Here is a 27,998-nt window from a genome sequence, read left to right as displayed (position 1 = left end):
TATATCATTCATTTGATACGGGTTTTTAGGTCCATAATTTGTACAGCTGCATTAAAGTGGCAGAAGATTTTGTATCTCCTGAACATGTGAAGCACTGCTTCCGTCTGACCCAGGAGTTCAGACATCTGTCTAATACTCATACAAACCACGAAGATAAACTGCAGGTAACCATTTTATGTCAGTAAACACTAAATACATCCTGTGTTTTGCCAGCTTTATTCAGTACTAGAAATTTATGTCTAAGTAAAGTGTCATGACTTCTCACAAATCTGGAGGTTCTCATTTGATAGGTACGTTACTTGAAAACTAAGTACTTCTATCTACAGTATTATGTAAACAAAAATTAGTAATAGACTTCTGCATTTCCAGAGAACTTTCCCCCATTAGACTAATGCATGCATTGGTATTAATAAGTTTTTGAATGGCTGAATCCTAATGACAGCAGAGCAGACCAGAAGAAAGAAAAATCTTAGAAAGGAAAGAGCAGTGCTTTGTTTTGAAGAGATGTTTATTTGGCCAAGTACACTTATGTTTGTTTCTTTATTGCCTAAAGGAAAACTCCTCTGAAAGCTAATGGCTTATTTAAGTCAGGGATATGGTTTAGTGATGGACTTGGCAGTGTTAGGTGTGTGGTTGGATTCGATGATCTTAAAGGTCTTATCCGATAGTCCTAAAATTAAATGTGTTTTGGTTTGAGGAACCGTGATTGCTTCAACTAATGATTATGCACAGAACATTATAGGTACACAAGGACACTGGCTATATGACAGTAAGTTCTACAGAGAGAAGACCATAGGAGATCTTGTTGGATTTTGTCTAACGCTTCTGAAGCAACTTTAGTAACTGCTCAGTTTGCAGATTTTGTTGCTAGAATTTTTTGTGTATCAGTAATTACATGTATGTGAAAGAAAGGAGGGTGGAGATCTGCAGAATGGCTGTCCTCATCAAAGTACACAGTATATGGTCACTCTCCAGAATGTCACCCAAGGATGTCAGAATCTACAATGTTAATTCTCTCATACCAGTTCAGTGAAAGTTTGCTATAAATTTCTATGTGAATTTTCATGGGATTATGAAGGAAAGCAGAAGTAGGATCAACTCTCATTCTGGCATCTAACACTGTACCTCTCCAGCTGTGATGATACAAATGTGGAAATGTTTCTGTAAATTAAGAGGTTGCAAATGAACAATGCTATTATTAAAAAAACAGAACCAAAAAACAAAAACCCACAAAGTGCAACTCAGTAATCCCTTGAGAAGGAATACTGGTTGTATTTGTCTCAGTCTTTTTTAAAAAAAAACTTTGTCCTTTTTAATGTATTTTTTATATAAACCTCTGTATTTTCATAGAGAGACAATAACAGCTGCATAAATTGTACCAAAAATGAGGTGACAAGATGATGGTGCTTGGCAGTTAGTTGAGCAAGTGCAATTGAGCCACTCACTTAGGAGGTCAAACTGTTCTGTTCAGCACCTGGAAACAGAATTCAAATAAACTTAGATCAGAAAAAATCAGAAACTAGACAGAACTTTGATTCTTAAATAGGTAACTGTGAAAAAGATAGCAGTGAATACTAGTGGATTTCTCATTCACTAGTGCTTTCTTTCTGCAAGATTCACAAATTTGAAGCATTTCTAGCCTCCATGCAAAGACAGCAGGATGATTTGTTGCATCATCTTAATTTTCATAGGATTAAACCATATTATTTTCTTGCATCGTTTAGATTTGATTCATATGAGTCTCTAAGTGACTTGGATCACAAGGGCTTTTTAAAATAAACTCATATATATATATATATATAAAAATAAATATATATATATATATATAAATAAATAAATAAATAAATAAATATATATATATATATATATAACTTTGTAGTGCACTTCCTCCTAGCTCTCACAAAAGAAGGAATTATCTTAAAACAACACGAGTAAATATATGTTGTTGGGTGACCAGAAAATGAGTTCATAAATCAGTGCAGATGTCTAAGATACTTGTCATCTGTGACAGTTAAAATTTGTGGTGTTGGTATGCTGAAGGAAAAAGGGTTTATATTTTAGGTATACTTGCCAACTATTACAAACTCAGCTGTCAAAGTTGATTGCATAGCTATGTAAGACTCTCCTTGTTAGTCTGTAGAAGTTGATTTTTTTTTTCCTGTTGCAGGTGAAGAACATTATCTACCATGCAGTGAAAGATGCTGTTGGCACACTGAAAGCTCATGAATCTAAACTAGCTAGATCGTAGGAATTGCTAATTCCAAATGCCCTGTCAAGTAGGCCTTTTGCTCACGGTATATACAGGGACTGCACACGACTGCCTCTGCAGGAGCAAAAGCTTCTCACTGGGAGCTGGTGTGGTCAGTATTATTACACTCTTCAGCCACTGTTTTCTACGCTGCCTCAACACCGAAGGTCTAACGGAAGGTTGCACTCTTAAATGCAGAACTCCAGATTCTAAAAGGTGCCATATCCCTTTCCTGTGGCCTTTTACAAATTGAAAGAACATGGAAACCACTTGGTGTTCCTGCATATTACGATCAAAAATGGTATAAAGAGTGTGGATGGTTTTTTCCCTCATGCCTATTTAGTCTCCACAAAGTTAGACAGAACATGCTGGACGTGGATTGTCCTACTGCAGACTTGGTTGATAACTGCTGAAAGAATGTGACCAACAGTAGCCCAACTGCAGAAATTCAAACAAACTCCCGTGTGAGATACTGGCCAAGGAAAAGGATAAAGCTATTCTCTGCACTCCCCTTCTTCTAGCCATTTCTCTATACACTGTAGAGTTGCAGAACTAAAGGGAGAACCCACTTTTTTTTTTTTTTCCCCAGGGAGACTCCAGAAATAAGAGAATTGTGTATTTAGTGAAAAAATAGGTTTGTAGTGAAACAGTTAATATTTCATGAAAGTAGATATTTTTAGTATTTTTGAAGTACCACAATTGTTCCTGGATTTTCAAGGAAAGGTGTATTACATTTAGTCTTCCTTTCAATAAAATCAAGAAGTGATTTTTAGAAAGCAGTCCAAAATAGCACAAAAACAGCCAAAGGAGAATTGAACAGAAATTGACATCCCACCTCCCTTGCCCATATTACCTCACCTATCTTCTCCCCTCTCTCTATGCCACCCTGCTTCCTCAGAATGAAAAGTAAAAAGGAGTATAAACTCTGTTCTCACAAGGAGATGTTGTACATCTCTCCCTGCACTGGTGACTGCAGGCAATATTCACCCAATACCAGTGCTACCTGAAAACATCTATAAAACATATATCCTTTCCAAAGTGAAGGAAATGTTAACTTTTGGTGTCAACTTTGTCCAGAACTATTTTAAGTAAAATGTTCCTGCTTGATAGAACTGTATTCAGAATTTACTAATGTCAGCATTGATGCAATGGATTTCATTGTCCGGGTACATGGGGAAATGTATTGACCTTATCTCCAGCTGTACTGTAGTGCCACTTGCAGGCCTGTTAATATGTTCACGGTTATTTCATTTTTTAAAAAATAAAAGTCATTTACTGTAACAGCCTGGGCAGTTTTCTTCATACCTGTACACTGATCTTCCTGCCTTGAGGCTGTCTCAGCTTCTGCCCCTGGTAGTGTAGGCTGCCTGCTAATTTTGACCTGCTGTGTTTGACCAGAAGGCTCATGTGGTTTAGCCTGCCATCCCAAGTATGTGCTGGGAGCACACCAAGCTGCCTGCTAATTCTTGATTCTTCAAGGTAGTTTGGGTAGAGGATTTGTCTTGTCATAAAAAACATCTCTTTTACTATGCTTCCCGTCTCTACCTTCCTAGCAGGTCCAGAGATGCCCTCTCCACTGGAGATATGGATGGGGTAAAAGTTCTGTGGTTTTGGACCTTGGAGGTTGTGATGGCAGCAGCAGTTCTGTTCACTGACATGTGGCATTCTAGCAGCTTCTCAGTTTGGTTATTAGATGCAAAGTCCAGTCACAGGCTTTTGCTGCCTCATACTCTTGCAGCTATCCTGTGAATATGGGCTAATTTATCTGCTAGAGATAAAAAGGGTTATTCCAGACCCATGAATCATTGAGCTTCACTGTATTCTGTTATGTACAATTTCTTGTGCACATCTGTTGTACTCTGTGCGTAGAGATTATTATAGCTGAGATATTTCCCTCATTTGTATGTGTATGTGAGTATCAGCATTAGAATTGGATAAAGATCAAAAAGGCAGAGACTTGGCTATATCTAATAGTAATTTTGTATGCAGTAATCTACAATGAGAGTTTTGCATCTCATTCTAAACCTTTGTTTAGTTTGAGTCTATCAAGTACTGCTTCTGTCTCTTGAATTTCCTTTTTTACTAATCATGGAGTACAATCAACCTGAAGCAATAGTCAGCCAAAATCAGAGGGATTACTAAAATTAAGAAATAACATAGAATCAATCGTAAAATGGGCTATGTTGGAAGAGATCTTAAAGATCAGCAGATGTTCTGACATATGTCACACAGAGCTTATACCACAAGTAGCCAGCTAAAGTGGTTGTAAAAGTGACTTAAGATATAAAATCACTAGTTTTTATCACAATATTTTCTAGGTCAAGATTTTAAGGGGCAGCTGGTGTGTTACATAGAATGTAAGCAGATTAAAGCAGACATCATAAATCATAGGGGTTTTAGTAGACGGAGAATAAAAACTTGAGTTACATGACTTAATATAGTTTGCTGAAGTCATCACACTTGTTCTCCCTAATGCTCTCTTGCTATTACTAAATGGAGGTACATGAGACAGTGGGCAGCACCAATTTTTGAATATGGGCTTTAAACACTAATGTGTCTTTTAGCCAATGTCCTCTGTAACTACAGACGAGATGAAGCAAGAATTCAGGAATATATGGCTGTTGGCCTGTCCAAGTGAATTTAGCTTGCATTCACAATATAGAAAGTTGTTGTGTACTCAGCCATGTGATGTCCCCAGCCTGAAGATTTCACTTCTTTTCAATGAAGAAACTCCCTCTTCTTGATACTGAATAAAAATGTAGCAGCATGCAAGGTTTAATTTTACAAAACCTAAATCTTTACTCTGATGCAACTGTACCATGCAACATAAATATAGGAAAAAAATAAGTACCTAATACATCTGAAGTTATGCTCCGTGTGTTGTTTCTGTGAAAGATTCTTGGACAGCCTTCTGTAAAACCTGGGGATGTGGAATCAGAATTTGAGCAGTTAGAAGTTAGATGCTAAGCAGTAACTTGAATTTACCTACAATCCAAATAAGATTATAGAAGTTAGGAGGCATGGATATTGTTTAAAATTATTGATCCCCTGTATGTATAATTTCCTTCTTCTTCACTCCTGATAGCCCTTTGATAGCTGTGAGCTTCTGCAGTTGAGGTATTGGTTGAGGTGTATGACACACTAGTGATTTATTCGTGCATTAACCACACATTGTAAGCATTGATTCAGTGGAAAATGATTGTGAAACTACACAGCATGTGAGTGAAGCATAGCCCAGAAGGAGATGTTGACAATGCATCTTTCCAGTTCTGGTTACTGGTAAGGAATCTTATCTTCTGATTGTCAACTTCAGTGTTTCCCCAAACTTACCCCAAGAGCTGGTATGCATGCCAATGCCTGCTTGTGGTTACTATGTTCCAGTGCATCTCAGAATCTAAAATCAGCCCACAGCTTCTTTCCTCTCAGTTGGCAGTGTCTTAAAGATTCCTGTTCTCAACTTTTGAAAAAGAGCTGCATGTTCCCACCAGGCATTTGAAAAACAACCAGGCAGAAATCATCTTACTTTTCTCTTATCTCCCTCATTCCCCTGCCTTGCAGTGGAGCTTTTTATTTATCTCTGCCTTTATATAGTCTAATAGGAAAATGGTAATATAAGTTTCAAGAGCTGGATACAATAAAATACAGCTGTTTCCTCTAGGAAGGTATCTTCTAAGAGAATAGCTTTAAGTCACAAAGCAAAACTGTTGAAGAAGTGTTCTCAGAACAATTTCCAGCTCTTACAGTGTAATTTTTGGCTGTCAGCTTGCATTTTTTCTGTTCTCCTTACTTCTTTCAACTTTTGATATTCTTCCACTACAATCTTTTCTTTTGTGCTTTAGAGAGGATTCCCATTGTGCTCTTCCATTTCACCTGTATTTCTAAGACCCATATTTAGTCTGCTGAACTTTTCCAGAGGGAATCCTATATTCTTGAGCCCTGCATTGCTCTTTCTTCTTCGTCATAGCAGCTTTTGCCTAAACCTCAGCTTCAGCAGGATCTCTGAATCTGACCTGGCATTTTTCTTAGTGTAGCTTTGCTTAAGCTGCTCTATTCTAGGAACAGCTTATTTGATTTCCATGCTTTATTGTTTAGCCATAGCAGATTGATAGATATTTGGTGACCTATTTGGACTATTTGTAGAACACAAGTTTATCATGAGTTGTTTCAGCAGTAGCTTATCTGCAAAAAAACCCATACAGCCTTAATTTGAAAACAAGTGATGAATTGCTTTCCTGGTCTTAATTACACAGTATTATACAATATTAGTAATAACTTAATAAAAAGAATATTGCTAATAAATATTTTTATTTTCACTTAACCTGCAGCTGAATTTTGTTGCAAAAATAGCCCATAAACTACCAGTAGTTTCTTCTTGTGGAAAGGTAAGTTAATTAATTAATCTTTCATTTTTATTTATTATATGGAAAAAATTGAACATTTATTGCTAAATGTAAATTGCTAGCTTAAAATACGTTTTCTGAAGTTGTTCTAAAGTTTAACATGCTACTTAGCAGTGAGCTGGCACTACATTTACAACACCACCTTCTCTACTAATGTTGAGATTCTGTTGTTGTTACCACCATTTGTGTCTAATGCACTGTAAATTTTCATACTGCCCCTTGGCACATTAAATAGCTTAAAACACTAAGGCACATTTTATTTAGGTGTAACTTACCCATGCTGCAGTTATTTAGCACTCTCACACAGTCATATGTGTTTCTCACCAGATCTCTGCATTTTCCCTCTTCTGTTTGCATCTTCCACTCACCCAAGCATGAACAAATTACTAAAGTAACAGACCTGTTGCTGTGTTGGTCACCGATAGGAAACTGATGTAGTTAGAAATGTAGTAATTTTGTTGAAGGTTTTGCGTGTTATTTGGACTTGTGAAAGCAGATTCCTTTTATCCTGTTAGTAGGTCAGTTATGCCATCAGTGGTGTAAATTGTGCAGTCCTTTACTGCAATCATTTTGTGGCCATTCATATCCAAAAGCAGACTATGACAAAATGTTCTTTGTCGCTGTCTGTAGAGACATTTTTGTTTTCATCTCTTGCATGTAATGGAAAGCTGTCAGTGTTTTGTATTTGTCGTCATTGCTCATTATACTGAATTTCATGCATTCATGAGAAAATTCTTCCCAAACAGCTCTTTGTTTTTGTTATGATTCTTTCCTTGGTCTCATTCCTTTTCATAAAGGCTCTTCAGCAAACATCGGCAACTAATGAGACTTGCCGTAGTGCCTTCCTTTGGGTTTTGTTTTGTTTGTTTGTTTGGGTTTTTTGGGGGCATTTTTTGGGGTTTTTTTTTGGATTTGGTTTTTTTGGTTTTTAGTGCTGGGGTTTTTTTGTTTGTTTGTTGGGTTTTTTGTTTGGTTTTTTTGTTAGCTGAAGAACCATGGTAAATTTCTAGTTTTTTTTGTTTGTTTTTGGGTGGTTTTTTTTTTTTTTTTCCATTAAAAAACAACTTTGTTGTAATGATTATGTCAGTGTGATTCAGAGATCTCTGTACAGGGCCTACTCAATCCATGACTGAAATATACATACAGGCTCCCAGGGACCCAGTAATAAGCTCTGGCTTTGACTGAGGAGGAAGGTTCTTTTAACAGTATTCCTTGGTGAGCTGTTAAAATACAACCGTTTCCAGTACTCCAGTATGCTTAAGTATATGCATTTATACACATTTCCCTCCCTGCACTAAGGATATTCCAACACATGCACTGTTCAGCCTTGTTTGTATAGTTAACAAAGGAATCCTTGACCTCTCAGCTTTCGAGAAGGTATCTGGCAACACTGAAATTACCTGGAAACTACAAGTAACAGCCTTTATTCTTCTGGTTTGATAATGCAAACGTCAGTATCGGCTAGTTGAGTTTTGTTTTGCGTCCGGTTTTGGGTGAAACTCTGAGCCGAGGAAGCCTGAAATGCTTTTTACACTTAGCTACCCTGTTTGCAGCATGTAATAGCTGTTGTCTTGATTTCCCTGAAAGAGGCAACTGGAGAGAAGATGGCTTCTTCTGTGGTGTCTCTTACTCTGTCCTCCCAAGTGCCCGTGATCTCAATTCAGCACTCTCCTGTAATATTCCTTGCGTTGCGCATGTTGCTTCTCTGCGATCGTTCCAGCAATGCCACTTGTCTACCTCGCTGCTGCCGTTCCGCTGGCGTGGCTCCGTTCCCGCCGCGCCTCCCGACCTGGTGCGAGCGAACGCGGGGCTTTCCCCCAGCGGGCGGCGGGCAGCGCGACTCGCGGGGTTCCGCAGCGCGGCTGGATGCTCGGGGCCTTGCGGCCTCTCCCTCCGCCGCGCCGGCTCCTCCCATGCGAGCACACGGGGCGGAGCTGCGCCTGCTGCAGGAACCTGTCCTTTAAGAGCCGCCTCCCGCCGCTGCTCAGCCCTGAGCCGCGCCCGGTGCCGCCATGGTCTCCTGGATAATCTCCCGCCTCGTGGTGTGAGTGCGTGTGGCCGGGGCGCTGGGAGGTGTGGGCCGCCGCGCGGGGCCCTTCCTCGGTGGTCCCTCGGGGGCCGCGGCCCAGAGCGGGGCTCTGGCGGTGGCGTCGGTGCTGCCCCCCGGGACCCCACGCACGGGAAGGGGCGGCTGGGGGGCGGGCGCCCTCGCGGGTGGCTGCGGCCGCAGACGGGCGGGTTCGCGCGGGCTGCTGCGGCCCACGGGCGGTGCCGAGGTGAGGGCGGCCGAGCCCCGCCCGGAGACCAGCGTCGCGCCGGCATCCCGGGAGGAGTGCCCGCCACTGCGGCCGGGGACGGTGCGGTGCGTCGCGAGGCGCTGAGGGGTCTGTTCTTCTCGTAGGCTGATCTTCGGCACCCTCTACCCCGCGTACTCCTCCTACAAGGCCGTGAAGACGAAAAACGTAAAGGAATATGTGAGTACAGGCTCACCGTGCCGCGCAGGGCCCGCCTCGTCCTTCGCGGCCGCGTCGCAAGCCCCCGTTGGCACTCCGGCACCGCAGGGGCTCGGGTCAGCCAGGCCGCCCGAGCAGCAGCTCCAGTCGTCTCTGGAAAAGCTGCCAAGGATGGCTGCTTACTGAAATGGGAGGTTTCAACCCGTAAATGTGGGCTGTATTTTCTCAGCGATGCTGAGTGACGAAGGGAAAGTGGGGGAAACGCTGCAGTCTGGAAGCATATGAAAGTCCAGGACAAGTTCTTTCTTGTGATTTTAACCTTCCTTCTTGTGTCCTTTACTGCTTTTTCAGTACTACTTTTGCTTTCTTCCAAAGGGTTGAATAATCCTGCTCGGTTTGTGGCTTCCTATCAACTTTGCTTGCAATCCGTGTTTTATGTTGGTTAAAACTTCATTCTCCTTCCCTTCTGGAACTGTTTCCCTCTCTACACCCTTGATGCAATTACCATATTTACAACACCAGATGTTTTTTTGTGAGGTAGTGTGTTGCCTTCTTACAGAAGTGATGTTCTAAGTGGATCACTTGAGACAAGACCTATGATGTGGAAAAGTATGGCATTAATTTTTTGGGTTTTGTTTAGTGATTCAGTGGTATAGGTTTCCTGAAGTAGTTAGTCTGGATTGCTGCAGCAGAGTGGTTCAAGAAAATGTATTTGAACTGCTAAAATTTATTTAAAAATTATTTTTCCTTGAGAGGACAGCATCAGAAATAAGCAGTTAGATGTTGGACTGCCATCTGTCTAATTCACTTTCATTTGAAACGCTTCTTCCTTTTCAACGCAAGTGGAAATACGGGAGAAAACATAGCAGAAGGGGCAATATCTGTTCAAACTGTTCTTCATGTGAAAAGTCAGCAGAAAACTTGAATGCTGTACTGCCCATTTTCAAATCTAGCTCTTTTATGTGCTACTGCTTGCTCATAGTGCTTACGAACTATCACTGGTTAGGGTTTGGTGGTGGAGAAAGGTCTTGGAGGTGTATCTGTGCTAAAGTGGTGTATTGAAGCTTGACTTGACACAGACAAAGCTACCACAAACAGTTTGTCAGTGACATCAGAGCGCAGTGCAAATTTACTGTTCTCTACCACCATGATAAAAATTCAGGATAAATGCTTGAGCAGTTGTGGCAAACTACTTCTAGTAGCTCAGATTGTCCTAAAAGCAATTTCTTTCTTTTTACATGTCGTCTTCAGCATTGGTCAAGTCTACGTTCCAGTTACGCTTTTGCGTGTGCTGAATTCGTTTAGGTTCTTGGTGCAAGTTGGGGAGACTGTATATGTGCCTGAAGCTGGTCATCATCAGGGTGAGCAGCAAATGACTCCTGACTCCTCTCAGTAAACTGAAAAAAAAAAATGCAGCCTCATTCAACCCACAGTTTTGAAAGGTGTTTGTACTCTGTTGTAAGAAAAAAAAGAGGGCTTCTTCCCATCTGTTTGCTGCTCTTTCAGGTCATCTGCAGGGACTTCTAAAACTAGGAGTAGGATCCTTCTAGTTTGTTTAGGAGCTATACTTCTTGTTTTCTTTGGCTTTAGAGCATAGGGTGGCAGGTGCCAGAAGGAGACAGAGGCAACAGACCTGTGTCCAATATCAAAGATGTGAACATGAAGTTTATTTAAACAGTATCAAAACAAAGTTTTCTGTTCTCAGTTCATACTCCTGAGCATTCTATTAGCAGAGTGAAAAATAAGCACCAAGTTTACACTAAGGCTGCTTACAGTGACCCCTTTTGAGTGACATCTACTAATATATGTAAATGCAATAGTTTTCACTAAGAAAATGGAGACACTGTAAGTTCACTGCTTTGTATTTAATCCCATTTAGAGACAAAATGTCAGCCAGAGATCAATCAGGATCCTTTTTTAAATTCTTTAATCAACTCCTACCTAATCTCTTGGATAGAAAAATATCTTCTGCACAGTTTGTCATCTTATTATTCACAACCTTTTCCAGATGTTTCATGAAGATGAGCAGCACAGATCTCAACACTGATTCCTGTGGGATTCCACTGGTAACTTTCCTCATTGTGAAAAGTGGCCATTTACTTTTATCCTTTGTTTCCTTTTTTTTTTTATTCAATTGTTAATGCTCAATAGTCCCTTCATTTTTACCCCTGACGATTTTGTTTCTTTAAGTGTTTGTATAGACCTGTTAGAAACTACTTAGAAACTTCATATACCCTTGCCCTGTAAGGAAAGCACTGTAGCTAGCAGAGTCTTACGGAAACCTAAGAGTTCTGTTATACTTGTGATTTTTTTTTTTTTCTAAAAAAATCTTCGTTTTCTTACATATATGTAGGTATTTGTTAATTGCTTTTATTACTGTTATTGCCTTAATTTTGCCTAATGCTGAAGTAAGATTTACTGGTGTATAGGTTTTCTGAAATCTCTCACCCTTTTGGATCCCTTTTTGCAAACTTAGATTTATCATTATTCACACACTTCTTCATACAAGAGCTGATTCACATTGCTGCACCGAGGACTTAATCTTTCTTTTCGAAAAGTTGCTTTAGATCAGCTGAATGACATCTGGTCTTGTCCAAACTGATGATACAAGAAAAAAAAAAAAGGCAGGAGAGAGCCATACAATACAAGTTTATGCTATTTTCTGTTGTGAAAGAGAGAGTTTGCAGTACAGTGGAAATAATTTGGATTATTAACCACTATCCTCTAAACCATTGACTGTGTTAGAGCAGCTGGAGGCAGATTAATTTTCTTTTATGAGAAACATGTGGAGGGTCTTTCCAGAACAAACCACCAAATTTTCCAACACATGCAAGGTTGGGGAAATACCTGCTTTTATAGTATTTACTGTAACAAGGATTGTCAACATGTCTTTATTGTATGAACATAATTGTTCATGTAATTTTAATAGATTGATTAATATGTAGATTTAGTATGTGGCATTTCCCTGATTCTGTTTAGTTCTTTTTTCCCATTCTTGATGACACTGAGAGTGTTAAATTTTTCTTAATTGAGGTGTCCTCTTCATTTATCTGCTACTCATGCTCTTTTAAAATTCTCAACAGGGTAGAAAACTAGCAATTTTCCCTTATAATTCAGCTGACCCGTCTTGAGTGGTAAGCTGAATGAATTCTTGGCTTGTAGCTGAGAAACCAGTTACCAAAACAGCAGAGTGCTTCTGTGTTTATTAGGGGGGGGAATTATTTTGTGCTTGAAAGACGTACTGTCCCAGATAAAGGTGTGAGGAAGTAGAGGGGTACATAAAAGGCATCCAAATGTGTCATAACAGTACATACATCTACTCTAAACCTTAAACAAGAAGATTAGGTTGGTGTGGCGTGTTCTTTGCTTTTTTACCTCTCTCAGTGAGCCTTTATTTAAAAAGAAAAATTAATTGCTTGTGTGATTTCTGGGAGTAATTATTAAAGCAAAGAATGCTTACTAGTGAGTTGGCACAAAATATGTTTCTTGGTTTGTTGTTTTTCTTTTTTCCTAAGGAAAAATGTTACATCAGGAAAATACGGGGCTGCAGCTGAAACTTAAGCTTTTACATATGTATGTGTATATATTTTTTTATGGTGTTCATGATATACGGAAGAGTGTAACTTCTTGAAGTGAACAGATAAATCCTTTTGGATGGGTCATTTGGGACCTTAATGCTGTTGCACTATAATGTTGCTCCAGGGCATGCATTCATCAATGTATCTGTATGTGTTTATTTAGAGCACAGTAATCCTACATGTTTTCTCAGACCAAAATGTACTGTTTAGTATGTGTCCATTACAGATTATATATGCCTTCTTTTTGAATCCATCTTAATGTGTGGAGATGAGTAATTTATACTGAGAAGACATTTTACTTTCTGGTTCTGATGTATGTCCGTTGAATGATTGCTCTTTTGCAGGTGAAGTGGATGATGTACTGGATTGTGTTTGCCTTTTTCACCACTGCAGAAACACTTACAGACATTGTTCTTTCTTGGTGAGTTCCTTAGTGGCATGTTGTGGGGGGTTTTTTTGTTATTGCTGTGTCTTTGGTTTTGGTTTTTGCCTTTTTTTTAAGCAGAGAGGAGAAGTGTAAGGATGCTAAGAAAATAAACTGTCTCCTTTAGGAGTTTTCAATCCCTGTGAAGAATTAGCAGGTTTCGCGATACTGTGGGTAGTAGCTGCCATCTTAGCTGTTTCAACTCCTTTGTTTGCAACGTTAGGGTAAATTAATGGTATCTGTAAAAGGATCTTCATCCATTCATAATTGGAAATATTTTTGAGGAGCTGTTAATGTGAACTGGTACAGTTTGAAAAATGATAGACTAAAAAACACCTTAAAAATGAAGGAAGGAACTTATTTTGCTTTGACAGCCTTTTATGTGGAAGAGCAGGTCATATGCATGTCGGTGCTGTGATTGGTTTGCATGATGAACTTCGCTTTCACTAGGAAGGGCAGGACAGACTGGAATGGAAGGAAGCAGATTCTTACTCCATTCAGTGCTCTGTGTCATGCTTGGCAATATGGAGGTCTCTAAAAATGACAATTCATTGTTACAGGGCTTCAACTGAACCTTTGAAACAGGGTATCTTCAGTTGCTTCATGGCTTTAATCTTTGAGCTTTGCATATGTCTCTGAAACAATGTTAGTCAAGACTTTCATCTTCTTACAAATCATGAAGTACTATACATGCCTTACAAAAGTGCTCAGCAGCTTTGTTTCTACCTACATAAAATCTGAAAAGTAGACAAAGCTCGAAAAAGTATAAGAACAGCTTATTCACTTAAAGGACTTCTGAAAACAGAAGTTTCTTCCTGCTAATTGTGTCGGTAGAGAATTTGCATTCACTTGTTTCAATCTCTGCAATTGGATCTTCTCAGACTTTATTGGGTATGGGTTAGAGAGGACAGACATACGTTCTGCCTGCTCATTTTCGTTTACACTGGCCCTGCTTATGTGTCTTATCTGAGGAGTATCTGTTGGAAGTTTCAGAAACAGCCATCAGCTCTAGCAGAAATGTGACATTACTAAGATACATAGTTGAAAGTTTTGGAAATTGAGAAGGGAAGCTAATGTGATATTAACATCCTGTGGATGCTCTCTGAAGAAACTTCAGAATGATGAGAGTAGCTATCAGATTGTAATTTGGTGTGTTTGCAGGGCTGAGAGATGCCCTGTTTATGGAGTTTTCATGGCTATGGATGAAAGACTAAATGATACTCGAAGAAGGTATGTCCTAGGATTCTAAAAAGGGTTCTGCTTTTCTGACCTGAACAATCGATTCTCTTGTTTCTGAGCCTTTACCTTGCCTACACTCTTTCTGCCTGTGCTGCTCTCTGCTAATTATCTCCATCTGTCTGTGCTGATCTTGATTCCAGTTCTCCATCTTTCTCTTTCTTCTTCCTTTTTTTTTTTCTTTCCTCTTTCTCTCAGGTTTCCCTTTTATTTCGAGCTGAAAATTGCATTTGTGATTTGGCTGCTCTCCCCTTACACCAAGGGCTCCAGTGTCCTCTACAGGAAGTTTGTGCACCCAACGCTCTCCAATAAGGAGAAGGTACTTGCTTGTTGTTTGTAGATACTGACCTGTCTGGGAACTGACTGACTTCTAATTCAGTTATGCCACAATAAAAACTGAAATCAGTGAATCTTGCTTGTGCTGACCTTAGTGAACATAGAATGATTCTGTGTCTGACAGTGATGTCATACTGCAGCTTACTGAAGATTGCAGTGTAGCCAATAGTTTGCCTAATGCTTAGAAAGCATGTTTGGCTAACCCAGTGTCATGAGCCCTTACAGTCACTGTCAGTAGCTAAACCTTTTGAATCACAATAGGAGAAGCATATTCTGTGGCCAGTCTGTTTTTTCACATTGTTGGTATAAGCAACTGCTTTGTTTCAGTTGTTATAATTTGGAAATAGCATACTGTATTTTAAAGCTGCATTTACATGCTTTCTGTAATTAGCAGAGAAACTCAAGTTATTTGATCAATGACACCTGATGCTAGTAGCCTGAAAAAAGAGTGTCAGATGAGCTTTGTGTTTTTAAGGGGGATGATGGGGAAACTTTGATCGTGTTTGTACAAGCAGCTAAATGCCATATTCCATGTTGCATTCCTAGGAAATTGATGAATACATTACTCAGGCTTGTGACAAGAGCTACGAAACCATGATGCGAGTTGGCAAGAGAGGGTTAAACCTTGCTGCCAATGCAGCAGTTACTGCAGCTGCAAAGGTAATACAGTGCCTTCTGTAATATTCATGAATTCTCCAGCAGTTTATTTTTGTGTACCAGCAGTTAGGTGTTGTGGGTCTGTTAAGGATACTAGTACTTGTTTGGCAGCAACCTACTTTTCCTTCCTTCCAGTTTGCCCTGCAGATAATCCCATCCTTTGACTTAGAAAAAGTAGAGGGGGAGTGGAATGAATTTTGCTTTAACCTCTTACTTGTTGTTTTCCCTTCTCTGTTTTTTTCAGAGTACCCTAGTGGGGAATAGGGCACCTTTGATCCCATGTGAGATGATCTTGATGAGGTGCCTTTCACCCTAATTTTATGTCCTCTTAGGGCCAGGGAGTTTTGTCTGAGAAGCTTCGAAGTTTCAGCATGCAGGATCTCACTCTGATCCGAGATGAAGATAATGTGCATATGCGAAGCCGTGATCCACAGCTGCACCCCTCTGCTGCGAGTCTTCTGGAAACTATTGAAGACTCAGGTACAGAGCAGCTGCTGGGCCATTGTGTGAGACCTCAGACTGTGAGCCAGGAGGGCTTCCCTGAGCCTTGGGTCTCAGAAAGGACTACAAGATGAGAAGTTGCACTGTCTTCCCTAGAGCCTTCTCATTTCATATATGTCTCTATACTTGTCCCATACTTATCCCATAGTCTTTATTCTAGATGGGCTCTCTGTCGTGTTCCTTGAGGATGGGCCATTTTAAACCTCATGAGATTCTTTTAAGAGTATTTGCTAAAACTTTTGCTCTTGTTCCTTAGCTTCCTGTTACTCCTCAGGAGAGGAGAGCAGTGTGGCACATCGATCTAATGGAACCCCATCAGATACTAGAACAGACCCATCAGATGAAGATGCAGGAGACAAACTTCCTAAACGTACCCAGAGTCTCAAAACTCCTAAAAAGGTGATGAAAACTGAAGTGAGTTGGTGTGTAGATAATTTCCAGCACTGACATTGATTTTTGAACTTGGGTGGAAGGCTCTAGCTTTATAGTCTCAGCATTTAAAAGCTGTATGTATAAATTTTGTTAGACTGTCTTTTCTAGTTGAGTCCTACATCAGAGGACCTGTCGTGTACTTGCTATACTTGTCTCTAGCTTTTGCATTTTTATCATGCCTGTAAGCCTCTGTCATAAGCCAGAACCCAGCTTTTCTTTCATTTGGGTTTTGTATTGAAGGGTGGAGAATTGGATATTTTTACCGTGTTTTGTTGACAATATCCTCTCTCCTATCTGCTACAGTCTGAATACATAATAGTAACATTTATCCCTAGGGCAGCCACTTTCTCTTAATCTAAATGCAGCAGTTGTGTACCCTCTTAGGCCTCCCTTGACGTTTACACATTAGGTATGGGAAATTACACCAGTCCTCACCTACCCCATTCCTGGAGTTTGTTCTCAAAGTTTGAGTAACTAGTGATTGCTCAGTCATCTCCTTATGTTCACATGATGATCCAAGGTATTTACAGCCATTCAGATGGGACATGAGATGCCTGATTTCTTAATATTAAAATAAACCATACAGGAAAGTAAATGCAGTTGTGTCCAAGAATCACTTGAGCTTAGCAATCTTTTTTTCAAATGTTTTCAGGTGTGTTTTGTAGAAAGTGCTTTTTGAGGTGCTGCTTTCCAGGTCTTGACACTTGCTTGAGTGTTTCTTATGGTTTGATTTGTACACGATAAAATGCTTCTCCCTTTTTATGAAGTTACGGTCCTATTTGCTTGATTCAACTTGGACTTCTAATGTTATTATTTTTGTCTAAGATAAAGAATGCTATATAACTGATTCGCATTGTCGAGCTATTCAGGCTAAATATTAAATAGTTTGAAGGAAAGTAATTGCTTAGGGCATGATTTTAAGTTGTACTGTTAACCTAATTTTACAGTATACGGGAAACCTTTGCATGTGCTTAAGCGCTCCTTGTAATAGAATCACAGAATAATTGAGGTTGGAGGGGTTCTCTGAATTCACCTGGTTCAAACCCACTGCTTGTGTAGAGCCAGTTCCCAGGACCAGGTCCAGGTGGCGTTTGATTTTCTCCAAGAATGGACATCTGTGTCCAAAGATGCATTTTAATTTATCTAGGATCTTTCTATGGCTTATTTCTGAGTTGACCCCTCTTCTTTCTTGTCTTCTGTATTAGACAGGAGCAGGGAAACAAGAGGCTCAAAATTTGAGTGGAAGCTTCCTAGTGAGGACTTTTCAAAGTGAAATTATAAAAAGACAGAAAGAGCTCTTCTATGCTGTTGGTTGTGAATACAGAAGTACTGATAAAGCCCTTTGCAGGCGTATTGGTATTTATGCTCAGATTGTTGGATCTTTGGGTCAGATGCAGGGCTTATAGGAGGTCTTTGAGAGATTGCCAGCCAGGGCTGAATGCATCATAGATGAATAAATGTGCTCTTCTTACCAATATCTAGAATGAAAGACACAGAAGTGAAGTGTGCAAATTAGTTCAGGATGTTTCTACAGCTTTCAGAGAACTGCACTGGTGATGGAAGTTAAGCAGAAAAGTTAGAGCAGTGATATGTTATGTGAATGTTACCAGTCAGAAGTATCTATGTTTAACCTTTTGTTTGGATAACTGGCTTTGATTTTACTACTGTACCTTGTTTTAGAATACCTTTTCTTGGTTGCTATTTGATGGATATGTTGAGTGATTTGTTTATTGAAAAAAAAAAACCAACCAAAAAAGGTTAAATAGACATTTTGAGACAACAGATGACAATTGGGTCATGTTGTAGTTCTTTCATTCTGTTTTTACTCCATTCTTGCATCTTTCTGTTACACATTTAGGCATTAAAATAAACTAGCCTAAGATGCCTCTTTTTATTTCTCCTCAGCTTCCAGTGAGAAGTGTAAAAGCCCGCCCTAAGAAGAAAGCTGCTGGCTCTCTTGCTTCTGGCGAGTCATCCTAAGGCGACCTCCCCCTCTCAGCACCTGTCTCTCTCCTGGGATTTGCCTATCGCTTTTGTGGGGAAACTCTCCAAAGGAAGGGAGCTGAGATTCTTGTACATAACCGATACTGCTTTACAGAGCTCATTCCAAGGCAAGGGGGAGGCTGGGATTCAGAAGGCAGAGTAGAGGATACAAATCCTCAGGAATTTTCTCCTTTTCATCTCTCTGTTGGAGAGAATGCTGATATGTCTGTACATAGCCAGTTGCTTTGGAATTCCCACTGTATAACTCTAGTTGAGAATCTTTGCTGGGAAAACTGACTAGGGTTAGAGACATCCATTGCACAGAAGCTGGAAAAATACTAGACACTTGAGTTCCGCAGGGTGGGTGGCTATCTAAAATGTCTTATCTTGCTCTGGGTATTCTCCTGCAGCTGTGTGTTGTTAAGAAGTGCCCACCTTGAGTTGTGTTCCTTAAGAATGGACTGTACCTAATATGTCCATCACCTTTGAGAAAGTGACTGAAGTGATGTGTGCTGAGTGCTTTTGAACATAAAGGACTGGCTCATGGGAGGTATATGCTAGATTCCCACTACTCATACTGGAAGATGAGGAGATTGGTTTTTATTTTATTTTTTCTGGAAGGGAGATAATTGGAAAAACTGATAAAGGAAATGTGCTATTACAAGCACATTATATGATAGAGTAGGTAGAAGTTACTGTTGAGAAGGAAAGTTCAGCGTCTCTTAAGTTTTGGCTTTGTGAAACTGCTTGAATTTTATTTCAGGTTCTAATGCTCACTTTGACTCCTGTGAGAGCATCAGAATGAGGTGGGTCTCATGCAGTTCGATGGCAAACATACTCGCTTTGCCATTTAGCAGTTGAACTCATTGTCATTGTCTTGCCTGTTACTTCAGACAAATTCTTTTATTCTAGAAGATGTCTGGGGAAAATCTGTCTCAAAATAGTCTGTGGGCATACTTGACAATTTCAGAAGCCCTCACTTCTCAGCTTTAGGAGAGTCAATCCTCAGGACACGAGAACTGAAACAGTTGGTTGAATTAACAGTTGTGTTCCTCTAACTTCAGGATTTCGTTTATGGGGGATAAAAAGCAAGCACTAGGGCACAATACTGGTTAATACTAATTAATCTGTCCTCTTGCTTTATCCTGCTGCAGCCCTTGCACAGATTTTCTGTCTGACATGTGCCATGCTTATCAATGTCCTGAGACTCAAGAAATACTTAACGCTTGGGACAGAAAACGACAAGGAATGTAGAATATGTATTGTGGGAGGGAAATTGTGGTGCTGCAGAAAAAATTTGCATAATGACAAGCCATGCTAGTCTCTTGAACGTTGTTATGGGGAGGACCCCTGTACACGTACCAGCTGAGCCAATGAAATTTAAGAGTAGGGTTCCTGTTACCAAGATCTATAATGAAAGTGCACCATTATAGACACGGGTGTCTGAATTAATACTTGATGGTCTTAATTTTCACTGAAATTAGTTACCAAAGGAACCTGGCTCCTACATGCAGGTGTTTGCGTCTCATACTTTTGCTGTCACATTTCTGAAATTACAGTGAATTCTTCACAGAGCCCAGTATTTTGCTGTTGACAAGGTATAAAAGCAATTCTGCAGCTAATGCTCCACAAGTATTTCTGTCCTAGAGAATAGCCTTTCAAAAGTTTATAAAGTTGAAGATTAGGACTGCATTTTTTTATTGTTTTCCATTGTCTTGGTGACAGATTGTTTGCTGTTGAATTCACCAGTTATTTCAGGAAGCCAGTTAAGTTGGGTTTACTATTTTCTGTAGATTTAAAAAATTTAAACTTTACAGTCCACGTTAGAAACTTGCGTCTTGTCAGAAATATATGTCCTAAATTATCCACAAGCCCTTATCCAGAAGCCAGTAGAAAATCCTTGATTTGGTTCTGCGTTTCATAAAAAAACCCCAATTATTTTGTTCTTTTTTAGTTTATTAGAAAACTTCATATTCATGTCTTACTAGCACATGCAAATGCATGTCCTGAAGCAGGACTACTTCTGTTTCCAAATTAAATTCCTCTCTCCAGACAACAGATAAAATCTTTCATGGTTGTGTGGAAGATCCAGTTGTGAGGAATTTCTGTCCTAGACTTTACTGAGCAAGAGAGAACCATTGTTCTTTATGTACCAAGTATGTCCATGACCATGTTTCTTGATTTTTACTTTTTTAAAATTAAAATTGTGCATAGCAAATTATTTATGTAAATCATTGTGAGGGACTTGATTTGGAAGCCAAGTCTTCCCTTGTGCTGATCTGCTTGCCCTTTCCTTGTGCATGCACTGTGGTATTCTACGATTACTGGATTTCCATGGAGCGACTTTCCAGAATCTTCTCTAGAATCCATTTATTTGTCATGGCTTTTCTGCTTTGAAGCACAGAAAGAATTTCTGAAGGTTCAGTTCTAGTATTTGGATTAATCTTTGTCTTCCTGAGCTGGGGCTTGTGCTAAGAGCTTTTACTTAGCATTGATGCTTGATATCGTTACCTTGTGGGTAAATATGGGTCAATTTTACTCTGACTTTTGTTTATACAGGGGAATTGGCTTTTGGTTGCAAGAGGGTGTCTACAGTAGAGTCAGGGACTATCTAGTGTGTGATATGAAGCTGATGATGTCAAGCAGCAGAACTTACCCAGAGCAAGACCAATGTTTTAGCATGGATACTGTTTTCTTCTAGTACGAATGTGACTGCTAGATTGTGCTTTGCTTGATCAAAGCCACTGCAGATCTACCACCGCCCACGTGACCTCTTACTGAGTTTCTAGATATAGTTCTGCATTGGATGCACTGTCTTGCATAGAAATTCTCTTGTTAATGAGAACGCTGAATGTGCTGTTTTGATAAAATGCTTTTATCAGCTGCTGTTCGGTGTTTTCAACAGGAAATGCTGGAATGTAGTTTCTCTTCAGTATCATCTGTGGGCTTCATCATGCAATTAAGCAAATGGTTAAATCTTCACCTACCAGTAGAACCCTGTTGTGTTTGGTGAATGTTCAGAGCCTTTTCCTAATCTGGCTGGCCATAGAGAGAAGTGCAGTAACAGAAAATGATACTTGAAGGTGGGGGCTGAAGAGGGTGGTATGTGTGTGTCAAACTTCGTGTGCCTGAAAGTTACCCTAAAATACCTGTACCATGACATACAAAGTTGAAGCCATGACTGCCTTTTGAAAAGAAATGTTTTATTTTCATGCTGTGTGGTAGTACGAGTCAGTGTTTTGCTGTTGGAAAAGAAAATACTGAAATGTGGTTTCCTGTGTGAGAAACTTAATGATTTGTTGCATAAAAGGGAAAAATGTTTTCTTGTTTGGCAGTAATCCTCCGTGGTGGGTAAGAAATATGAAAATACAGGGGAAACAACTGTCAGGTTTTAAACCTTTACACTTTACCTAAACATCATTGTTACCTACTTTTTTAAAATCGAGTTTGTGATTCTCCAGCTTTACATTTTTGGGACTGATTTCCTTTAGACTAGAGTGATTTCCTTAGTAGGTAGAGCGTATATATAGAGAGGGGTGCTGGTGTTCTTAAAATTGCAAAGCTTGTTCTGGGGAAGTTTCACCTTCCCTCATTTTAGTGAATTGATTTCCATTCATTGTGCTCTTGCGGTGCTGGGCTTTCTTTTATACATCCCTCTTGGAAGTATGACTCCCTCACAAAATACTTCCTTAGAAAGCAAGATTTCTAGAGAACCACAACTTTGCAGAAATGGTTATTTGTTCTGTGCCATCTTAATCAGCAGGAACTTTAGTGCCTTAGGAGAAAAGTAAGATATCTATGGAGAGCTGTGCTGGTTCTCTGATCTACGTATAGCATTGTATTAAGGAGGCTCACAAGTTAACTGTGAAGTGTCATTGTGTGTTTGAGAGCAGCTGTTGAATTTAGCTGTTTGCTTTCTGTCTTCCAAAGTTGCATATAATGCTGGAAAGTGTGAATTGCTCCCTAAGAGAGATATCTGGGGGAAAAAAAAAAGTTGTATTCTAATGTGACAACACGTATTGTCACATTACTGCTTGCTGGGCAGATGCTGAATGACATCTCTGTGTAACTGGTCTGTACTATAGCTTTTCTCGCTGTAGCCACTAGGAGTTTGTAATGTGCTGTCTGGCTGAAGCATCTTTTGGTGCTGCTTTGTGAGTTGTCTTGCAAAGCCAGAGATGTGAAAAGCCAGGAAAGCACTGCATGAGTTACATGAGTTTGTAGAACCATAGAGATTCAGGTCAGAGTTGGAAGGGGCCTCCGGGGGTCATCTAGTTCAACCTCACAATTCAGTACAGGGCCACCCACTGCCAGTTCCTGTGTGCTATTTCTGGCCTGGAACCTGTTGAGTTTAATGCTTAAGAGCTCATAATATGTGCAGAAATGCATATGCTGTATGGGAATGTGTTTCAGTGTTACTGAGGAGAAATGTTTCCTGGTCACTTTTCATCTAGAATTTGGCTCTGTTGCAAGACACTATAAACATAACTCGTTCTTAACGTTCCTTATAGGTATTGCTAAAAAGCCTAGAGGCCTCAAAAAAGATCTTGAGGTATGCAGATTAATTGTGGAAACAGTTGGTTTTAACAGTAAATGGACACAATAACTGCATAGCAGCTAAGAACCTGTCCTGTGAGATAGATAGCATTAGAGTAGAAAATGAGCTGTGTATTTTACAGAGTTGTCCACTAAATACTGCTAACTTTCTGAGCCTCAAGCAACACTTAAACTGTGCATTGTACAGATGAGAGCTTGATTTCTTTTTTGAGCCTGATTTCTCGCTTGGGGTCAGTCTCTGTCTGCCTCCCTCCCTCCCTTCCCCCTTTGCTTTCCCCTGCCCCCCCCCATCCCTTTCAAACTGGGCTTGAGCTACATACATTGAGATTCTTCAAACTTTCATCCTTTCAGAACAATAAAGTTTTACCTCAGCAGGCAACTGATCTGCAGGGAGGACCAGATGAATATCAAGTATCTCTCGTCACTTTTGTAGATGTGTTACGCTGGAGAAGCATTAGCAGGAAGCTTCAGAGGATATGTTTGCCTGGGAAATTCTACCCTCTGCCCCCTGCCAAAGCCTGCATTTTTGGGTGAACTAAATACCGGACTTAGCTATGCTCATATGCAGTTATCTGCAGAATCCCACAATTCAGTGTCAGAATTTACAGTGCTCTATTATAGATGATAACAGGAATTAAAATAATACAAATTGAAAAGAAACAGTGGCAAATTGTGGTGGGTTTTTTTTGCAACTTTGCAGGTAAATTTAGGTCATTGCTATATACGCCTAAAATCTTTGCCTAAAGCTCCTTGCAAACGATCCGTTACTTTCTCGCTCTCTTTCAGAGCTCCTGTTCTTCTGCGAATTGGTTCTGTTTTTTATGTTTACTCTTATTAAGCAAGGGCTGGCTTCCATTTTACTGACTGGAGATGTGAAATATACTGTATTAGAGCTGTCATTTAGCTTTTTCTTTTGTTATTTAAACCTATGACCTACATTGATATGTGTAAATGGTACAACAAGGCCTAAGGCTAGATTCCCAGGTGGAATGTAAGGATCTATTGCAAATAGCATAGTTTGACATATTTCCCTTTTCTTGCAGTGGTTTCTGGCTGAAATGTGCTTACAGCAGACCCTTTGGTCAAGAGCATTCTATCAGCATTTAACCAAATAATGTTAGAAGCAGCATTTATGGGAATAATGCAAAAATAAGTGAACACTAAAGGAGCAAAAGCTCAAGTCTTCTGTAATATATAACTGTCGAGGCTATGTAAAACCCTAAAGCATTTCTGGCAGCAGTGGAAATGCATTGCTATACTGACTTTCAAAGATAGGGCATTCAGTCGTGGTCTTTGTAGCAGGTTTGGGAGGAAAGTTAGTTTGGATGGCAAGCATATGAAGTTTTACATACCAAGGAACTAAGTTTTTATCAAAAGTAATGCTTAGTAACTTACCAAAAAGAAAAAATTGACTAAAATTATAAAATGGAGAGAAATTTTCCTGATTGTCAAACCTAGTATTGAATATAAACTTTCTGTGTTTGTGTTGCTGCCTTATTTGGGAAAGCACTGCATTAATGAACTCGTAATTTCTGACTCCTCTCTTAGATTATTTCTGAAATGAATCTCAAATTAGAGATGCTCGAGTTTGACTCGGCATTTTAACATCCAAGTCCCCTGTTAGCACCGTGTTGATCTGAAGGCAGTACAGCACTAGGAGGGTTGTGAATTACTTTTTGTCCACTAGAGGGTGTAAGCATAACATAAAACCACTGAACATGAGGGAGCAGAGACAGGTCTAGTAACAGTTAGTTCAATTATGGCAGTTGAACAGCAATATTTCCTAGGTATGAGTGAAGGTCCTCCTTGGGGGTGAGGGGGAAAACAACCTGGGGCTCTTAATGGAGAAATATGAAATAACACTGCTGTTAACCTCTGACGGAAAAGGCTATTCTGGGCATTCTAATTGAGCCACTGCCCAGTGGGGCTTGCTGAGACAATAGCATTGCAGAATAACTGTCCTCACGTTTTAGTTTTTGCGGTACATTCAAGCCATTTTCTAGCTGTGGGAAGCAGCTCTGAAAATGGCAATGTTTGTGATTCCCCCCTCTCCACAGCCCTCTTCCCCCCGCCAGCTTTTGCAATTGTGTGTTGCTCTACTTTATACTCTGGATTTTAGTAGTATTTCCTGGTAAGGATGAGTATTTTCTTTCAGTTGGCTCTATTTTCTCTGAAAAGAGAAGCAACTTTAATCTAAAAATACAGATGTATCTAATGTTACTATGGTAATTTGTGACCATGGCAACAGAGAGTTAGCATTCTGAAGAACAGACACAGATTTGCTTGGTTTTTTGGTTGGTTGGTTTTTTGGGGTTTTCTTAAAGTCAGTGACCTAATTAATGGTGCACACATTTCACAAAATGAACTTGACTTTTCATATTTGTTAACCATACAGGATAATATGGGTCCGTGGGATTTTGACATTCTTACATGGAAAAGCTGATGTTAGAGCATAATGTAACAGTATGAGATTCTTTCTAATTTGAGAAGTTCTTTTCTTTGCAACAGCATAGATGGAGACTTGCAGATTGAAGGTGGATCCAGGACATACCAGGATGTTTCTGTAGGAAAGAGAAATAGAATCTAGAGTAGTCCTGGGGATTCTTGAATGTCAGATTTTGGGGGGAAAAGCAAGAAGAATAAAATATATTCGTTTCTATTTTCCCATCATATGATCAGCATTTGGTGAACCAACACAGTGCTTTTGGGCAGGTGCTAAATTTCAAGTACGAGTTGTGGATTATCCTGACGTGCCCCATCCCAAGAGCATGTAGTGCATTCAATGAAACATTTAGTAATGATTTAAAGAGTTATAAGAAATTAACTTATTATTGAGGGAGGTAGGAATGGGCTTTTGTGGCTAAGCCTTGTATGTAGTGTATTTATGTCTGCCAGTATAGAGCTAACATAAAAAGGGTCTCTACTGTCAACAGTCAATGTTGGTTTTATATAATGTTGTGTGCTGATGTAAGTTTAGCCAAAACCAAACCACCGATTTTTTTCCAATTTTTTCCTTTTTCCTAGGCTCTGTTGGGAAATCTAGCAACTGAATGGAAATTACAACATTGCTGCTATCGCTTGCTTATTTGGGGCGATGAATATATTGCATTAAATAGAATTAAGCAGCATTTAATAGCTTAATTTTTGTAAAAGCCAGCTGTTGTGACCATTCTGTATTTACCACAAGAATAAGGTAACTGATGGCTGGAACCACTGTAGTGCAGGAAGGCTACTACTTCTGAAAAGGGAAAGCAGAGAAAAGGCCAATGCAAACTGAATTGGTTCAGGTAGTGCAGTTTCCCATCTCTGATACTGCTCAGTTTATTTGATGACCAGAGGGTAGTTTGGAATTAAACACACATTGGAAAACGCCTCATTATGCCTCATTATGACACTTGTCAGCTTTTTACCCATGTGCTGAAGCACAGTGGTGTTAAATACTGGGTTAATGGAGTTTTCCTAAGAAGAGCAGTTGTTGGAATTCTGTCACTTACTTTTGTAGTCATTAAATTTGGTCACTTGCTGCAGTGTAACGACTTAAATGTACAAAACACAGGTCTTGTGTTGTGCTTTCTTTAATACCCAGACTCTTCTTAGGTATCTTTTAACATTCTCTTTTTTGAAGTGCCTATTTTAAAGGGGCCATTGCTTATCTTCCATTTCTATCCAGAGTATAATGCAAAAGGTTTTAACAATGCAGATGTACTCTCATTCCACAGGGTGGCAACTAGTCCTTATTTCTCTTCTCAATTATTTTGTCCTTTGCCACTAGAAGTGGCTTTCCTGGCTAAGTTCCCTTCTGACATATCAGGGTAATACACATGGAAAGACAGCCCTTCTCTTTGAGTTAAAGAGTATTTGGGAAAGCTCATTTTACTACGTCTATTCAGGCTGTATCAGCTTGCTGAAGATTGCTGAGACCAAAAAGGCATCATCCAAGGACTAAATTTTGAATGCCACTTCTTGTCGCTATCTCATGTGGGTCTCTCTGGTAAGTGGTACTGCCAGGAACAGCTGATCACAAGTCTATGATGGCACCTCTAAAGAAAAAGTTGCTGTGATAAGGTTTAGTTATTGATGTGGGTGGGGGAGAAAGGTTCTGGAGGCTATTTATTCACTTTTTATTTCCAGTTTGTTTTGACAGATAAATGTCTCAGATACTTTGAATTTAAATCTACATGTGTCATCAGAACAGGCTTATAGATTTATTCATTGAAGGTATGGCTTTTTGTTCTTTGCTAGTGAGTTTACATACCTTTCTCCCCCCTCAGTTTCTTGCTACTGATGCCTGTGGATATTATTTTTAAAAATGCTGTTTTGTTATCTTTTCAAATTGTGCTCCTATATAATTTTAGTTTATCTTCATGTCTTAGGTGTTTAGTCTTCTGCCTTTCCCCCTCTCCATTGTTGAATGAATAAATACATGAAAATGAACACAGAGTCCTGCTATTTCTGCTATGCAAAAATAAGGCAAATTTTGGGAATCTGGTTTGTCCTGGCATTATACGGGAACATAAATGTTCCTCACTCTCAGGTTGTGTCTGCTTCCCAGCTGTTACCTGAGGATTTGGATTCATATCATGAGCGTATTTGTTAGATGGCATTTTTGTTCCTGCAGAATAAAATACCGTTGCTGTTAAAGCATCTAGGCGACCTACCGGAATTGTAATTGCAAATAACATTTGGGGAGGACAGAGGTTGGAAAGCATTCATATGTGCAAAGTTAGAGAATGGTGAACTATCTTTTTCTCAGTCCATGTGCAGAAGCACAAATGTTTAATCAGTAGTACGTAGCTACTGTACCTAGGCACGAAACATTAGAGTCGTCAGGGAATAAAAATTGTCCTGCAGAGCCGGGTAGCAAGAACTCTGCTTACTTACTGGAAAACCTGTGGTGCAGACAACAGGCGGAGGATATGTGAAATTACAAGGTAGAAATGGATTGTAAGAAGAATTTTCTGTAGCTATCAGTAACAGTTGTCTTCCATAGACCCAGCTAGCAGGTAAAGTAGATGGTTGGGAGCTAGCAGCTGTAGTGGCTGGGATAAGAGAGGAAGTCAGCTAGCAGGGTTCTAGTGGCATCTTTATATTTGGTGTTTTGGATAACATAAGTCTGAAGCTGATGAACTGTGGTCTCTAGCTGTAACTTCATAACAGTAGTAATGGGCTTGAGTCTCTGTTTTGGATTGAGTT

General features: G+C 39.7%; 2 protein-coding genes across 10 annotated transcripts in view; both read left to right on the top strand.

Annotated features, from left to right (window-relative positions):
• KDM3B (lysine demethylase 3B) overlaps window positions 1-3,531 on the top strand; it is a 47,475-nt gene extending 43,944 nt beyond the window's left edge. Inside the window, exons 23-24 of the mRNA XM_041398002.1 lie at window positions 30-164; window positions 2,168-3,531. Of these exons, the coding sequence (XP_041253936.1) occupies window positions 30-164; window positions 2,168-2,248 (216 nt within the window). The 3' untranslated portion in view covers window positions 2,249-3,531. The remainder of the gene's footprint in view (window positions 1-29; window positions 165-2,167) is intronic.
• A 123-nt stretch (window positions 3,532-3,654) lies between these two features.
• REEP2 (receptor accessory protein 2) lies at window positions 3,655-27,239 on the top strand. 9 transcript variants are annotated; one of them, XM_041398007.1, is made up of 11 exons: window positions 8,671-8,692; window positions 9,050-9,122; window positions 10,353-10,462; window positions 11,110-11,167; window positions 13,024-13,100; window positions 14,265-14,333; window positions 14,538-14,658; window positions 15,222-15,335; window positions 15,665-15,812; window positions 16,090-16,232; window positions 18,171-27,239. In XM_041398007.1, exons 4-11 carry the CDS (start codon window positions 11,117-11,119, stop codon window positions 18,243-18,245), a joined length of 798 nt encoding a protein of 265 aa, XP_041253941.1. In that variant the 5' UTR covers window positions 8,671-8,692; window positions 9,050-9,122; window positions 10,353-10,462; window positions 11,110-11,116; the 3' UTR covers window positions 18,246-27,239. The 9 variants fall into 9 exon arrangements, with proteins under 9 accessions (XP_041253944.1, XP_041253945.1, XP_041253939.1 ...); XM_041398005.1 differs by having other exon boundaries at window positions 8,497-8,692; window positions 9,050-10,462; XM_041398006.1 differs by lacking the exon at window positions 8,671-8,692 and having other exon boundaries at window positions 8,722-9,122.
• Window positions 27,240-27,998: the final 759 nt, after the last annotated feature.

The sequence above is a fragment of the Onychostruthus taczanowskii genome, unplaced genomic scaffold (genome assembly GCF_017590055.1).
Source record: "Onychostruthus taczanowskii isolate IOZ18803 unplaced genomic scaffold, ASM1759005v1 scaffold14, whole genome shotgun sequence".
In the NCBI taxonomy this organism is placed as follows: domain Eukaryota; kingdom Metazoa; phylum Chordata; class Aves; order Passeriformes; family Passeridae; genus Onychostruthus; species Onychostruthus taczanowskii.
This window is presented reverse-complemented; position numbering and strand designations above follow the sequence as displayed.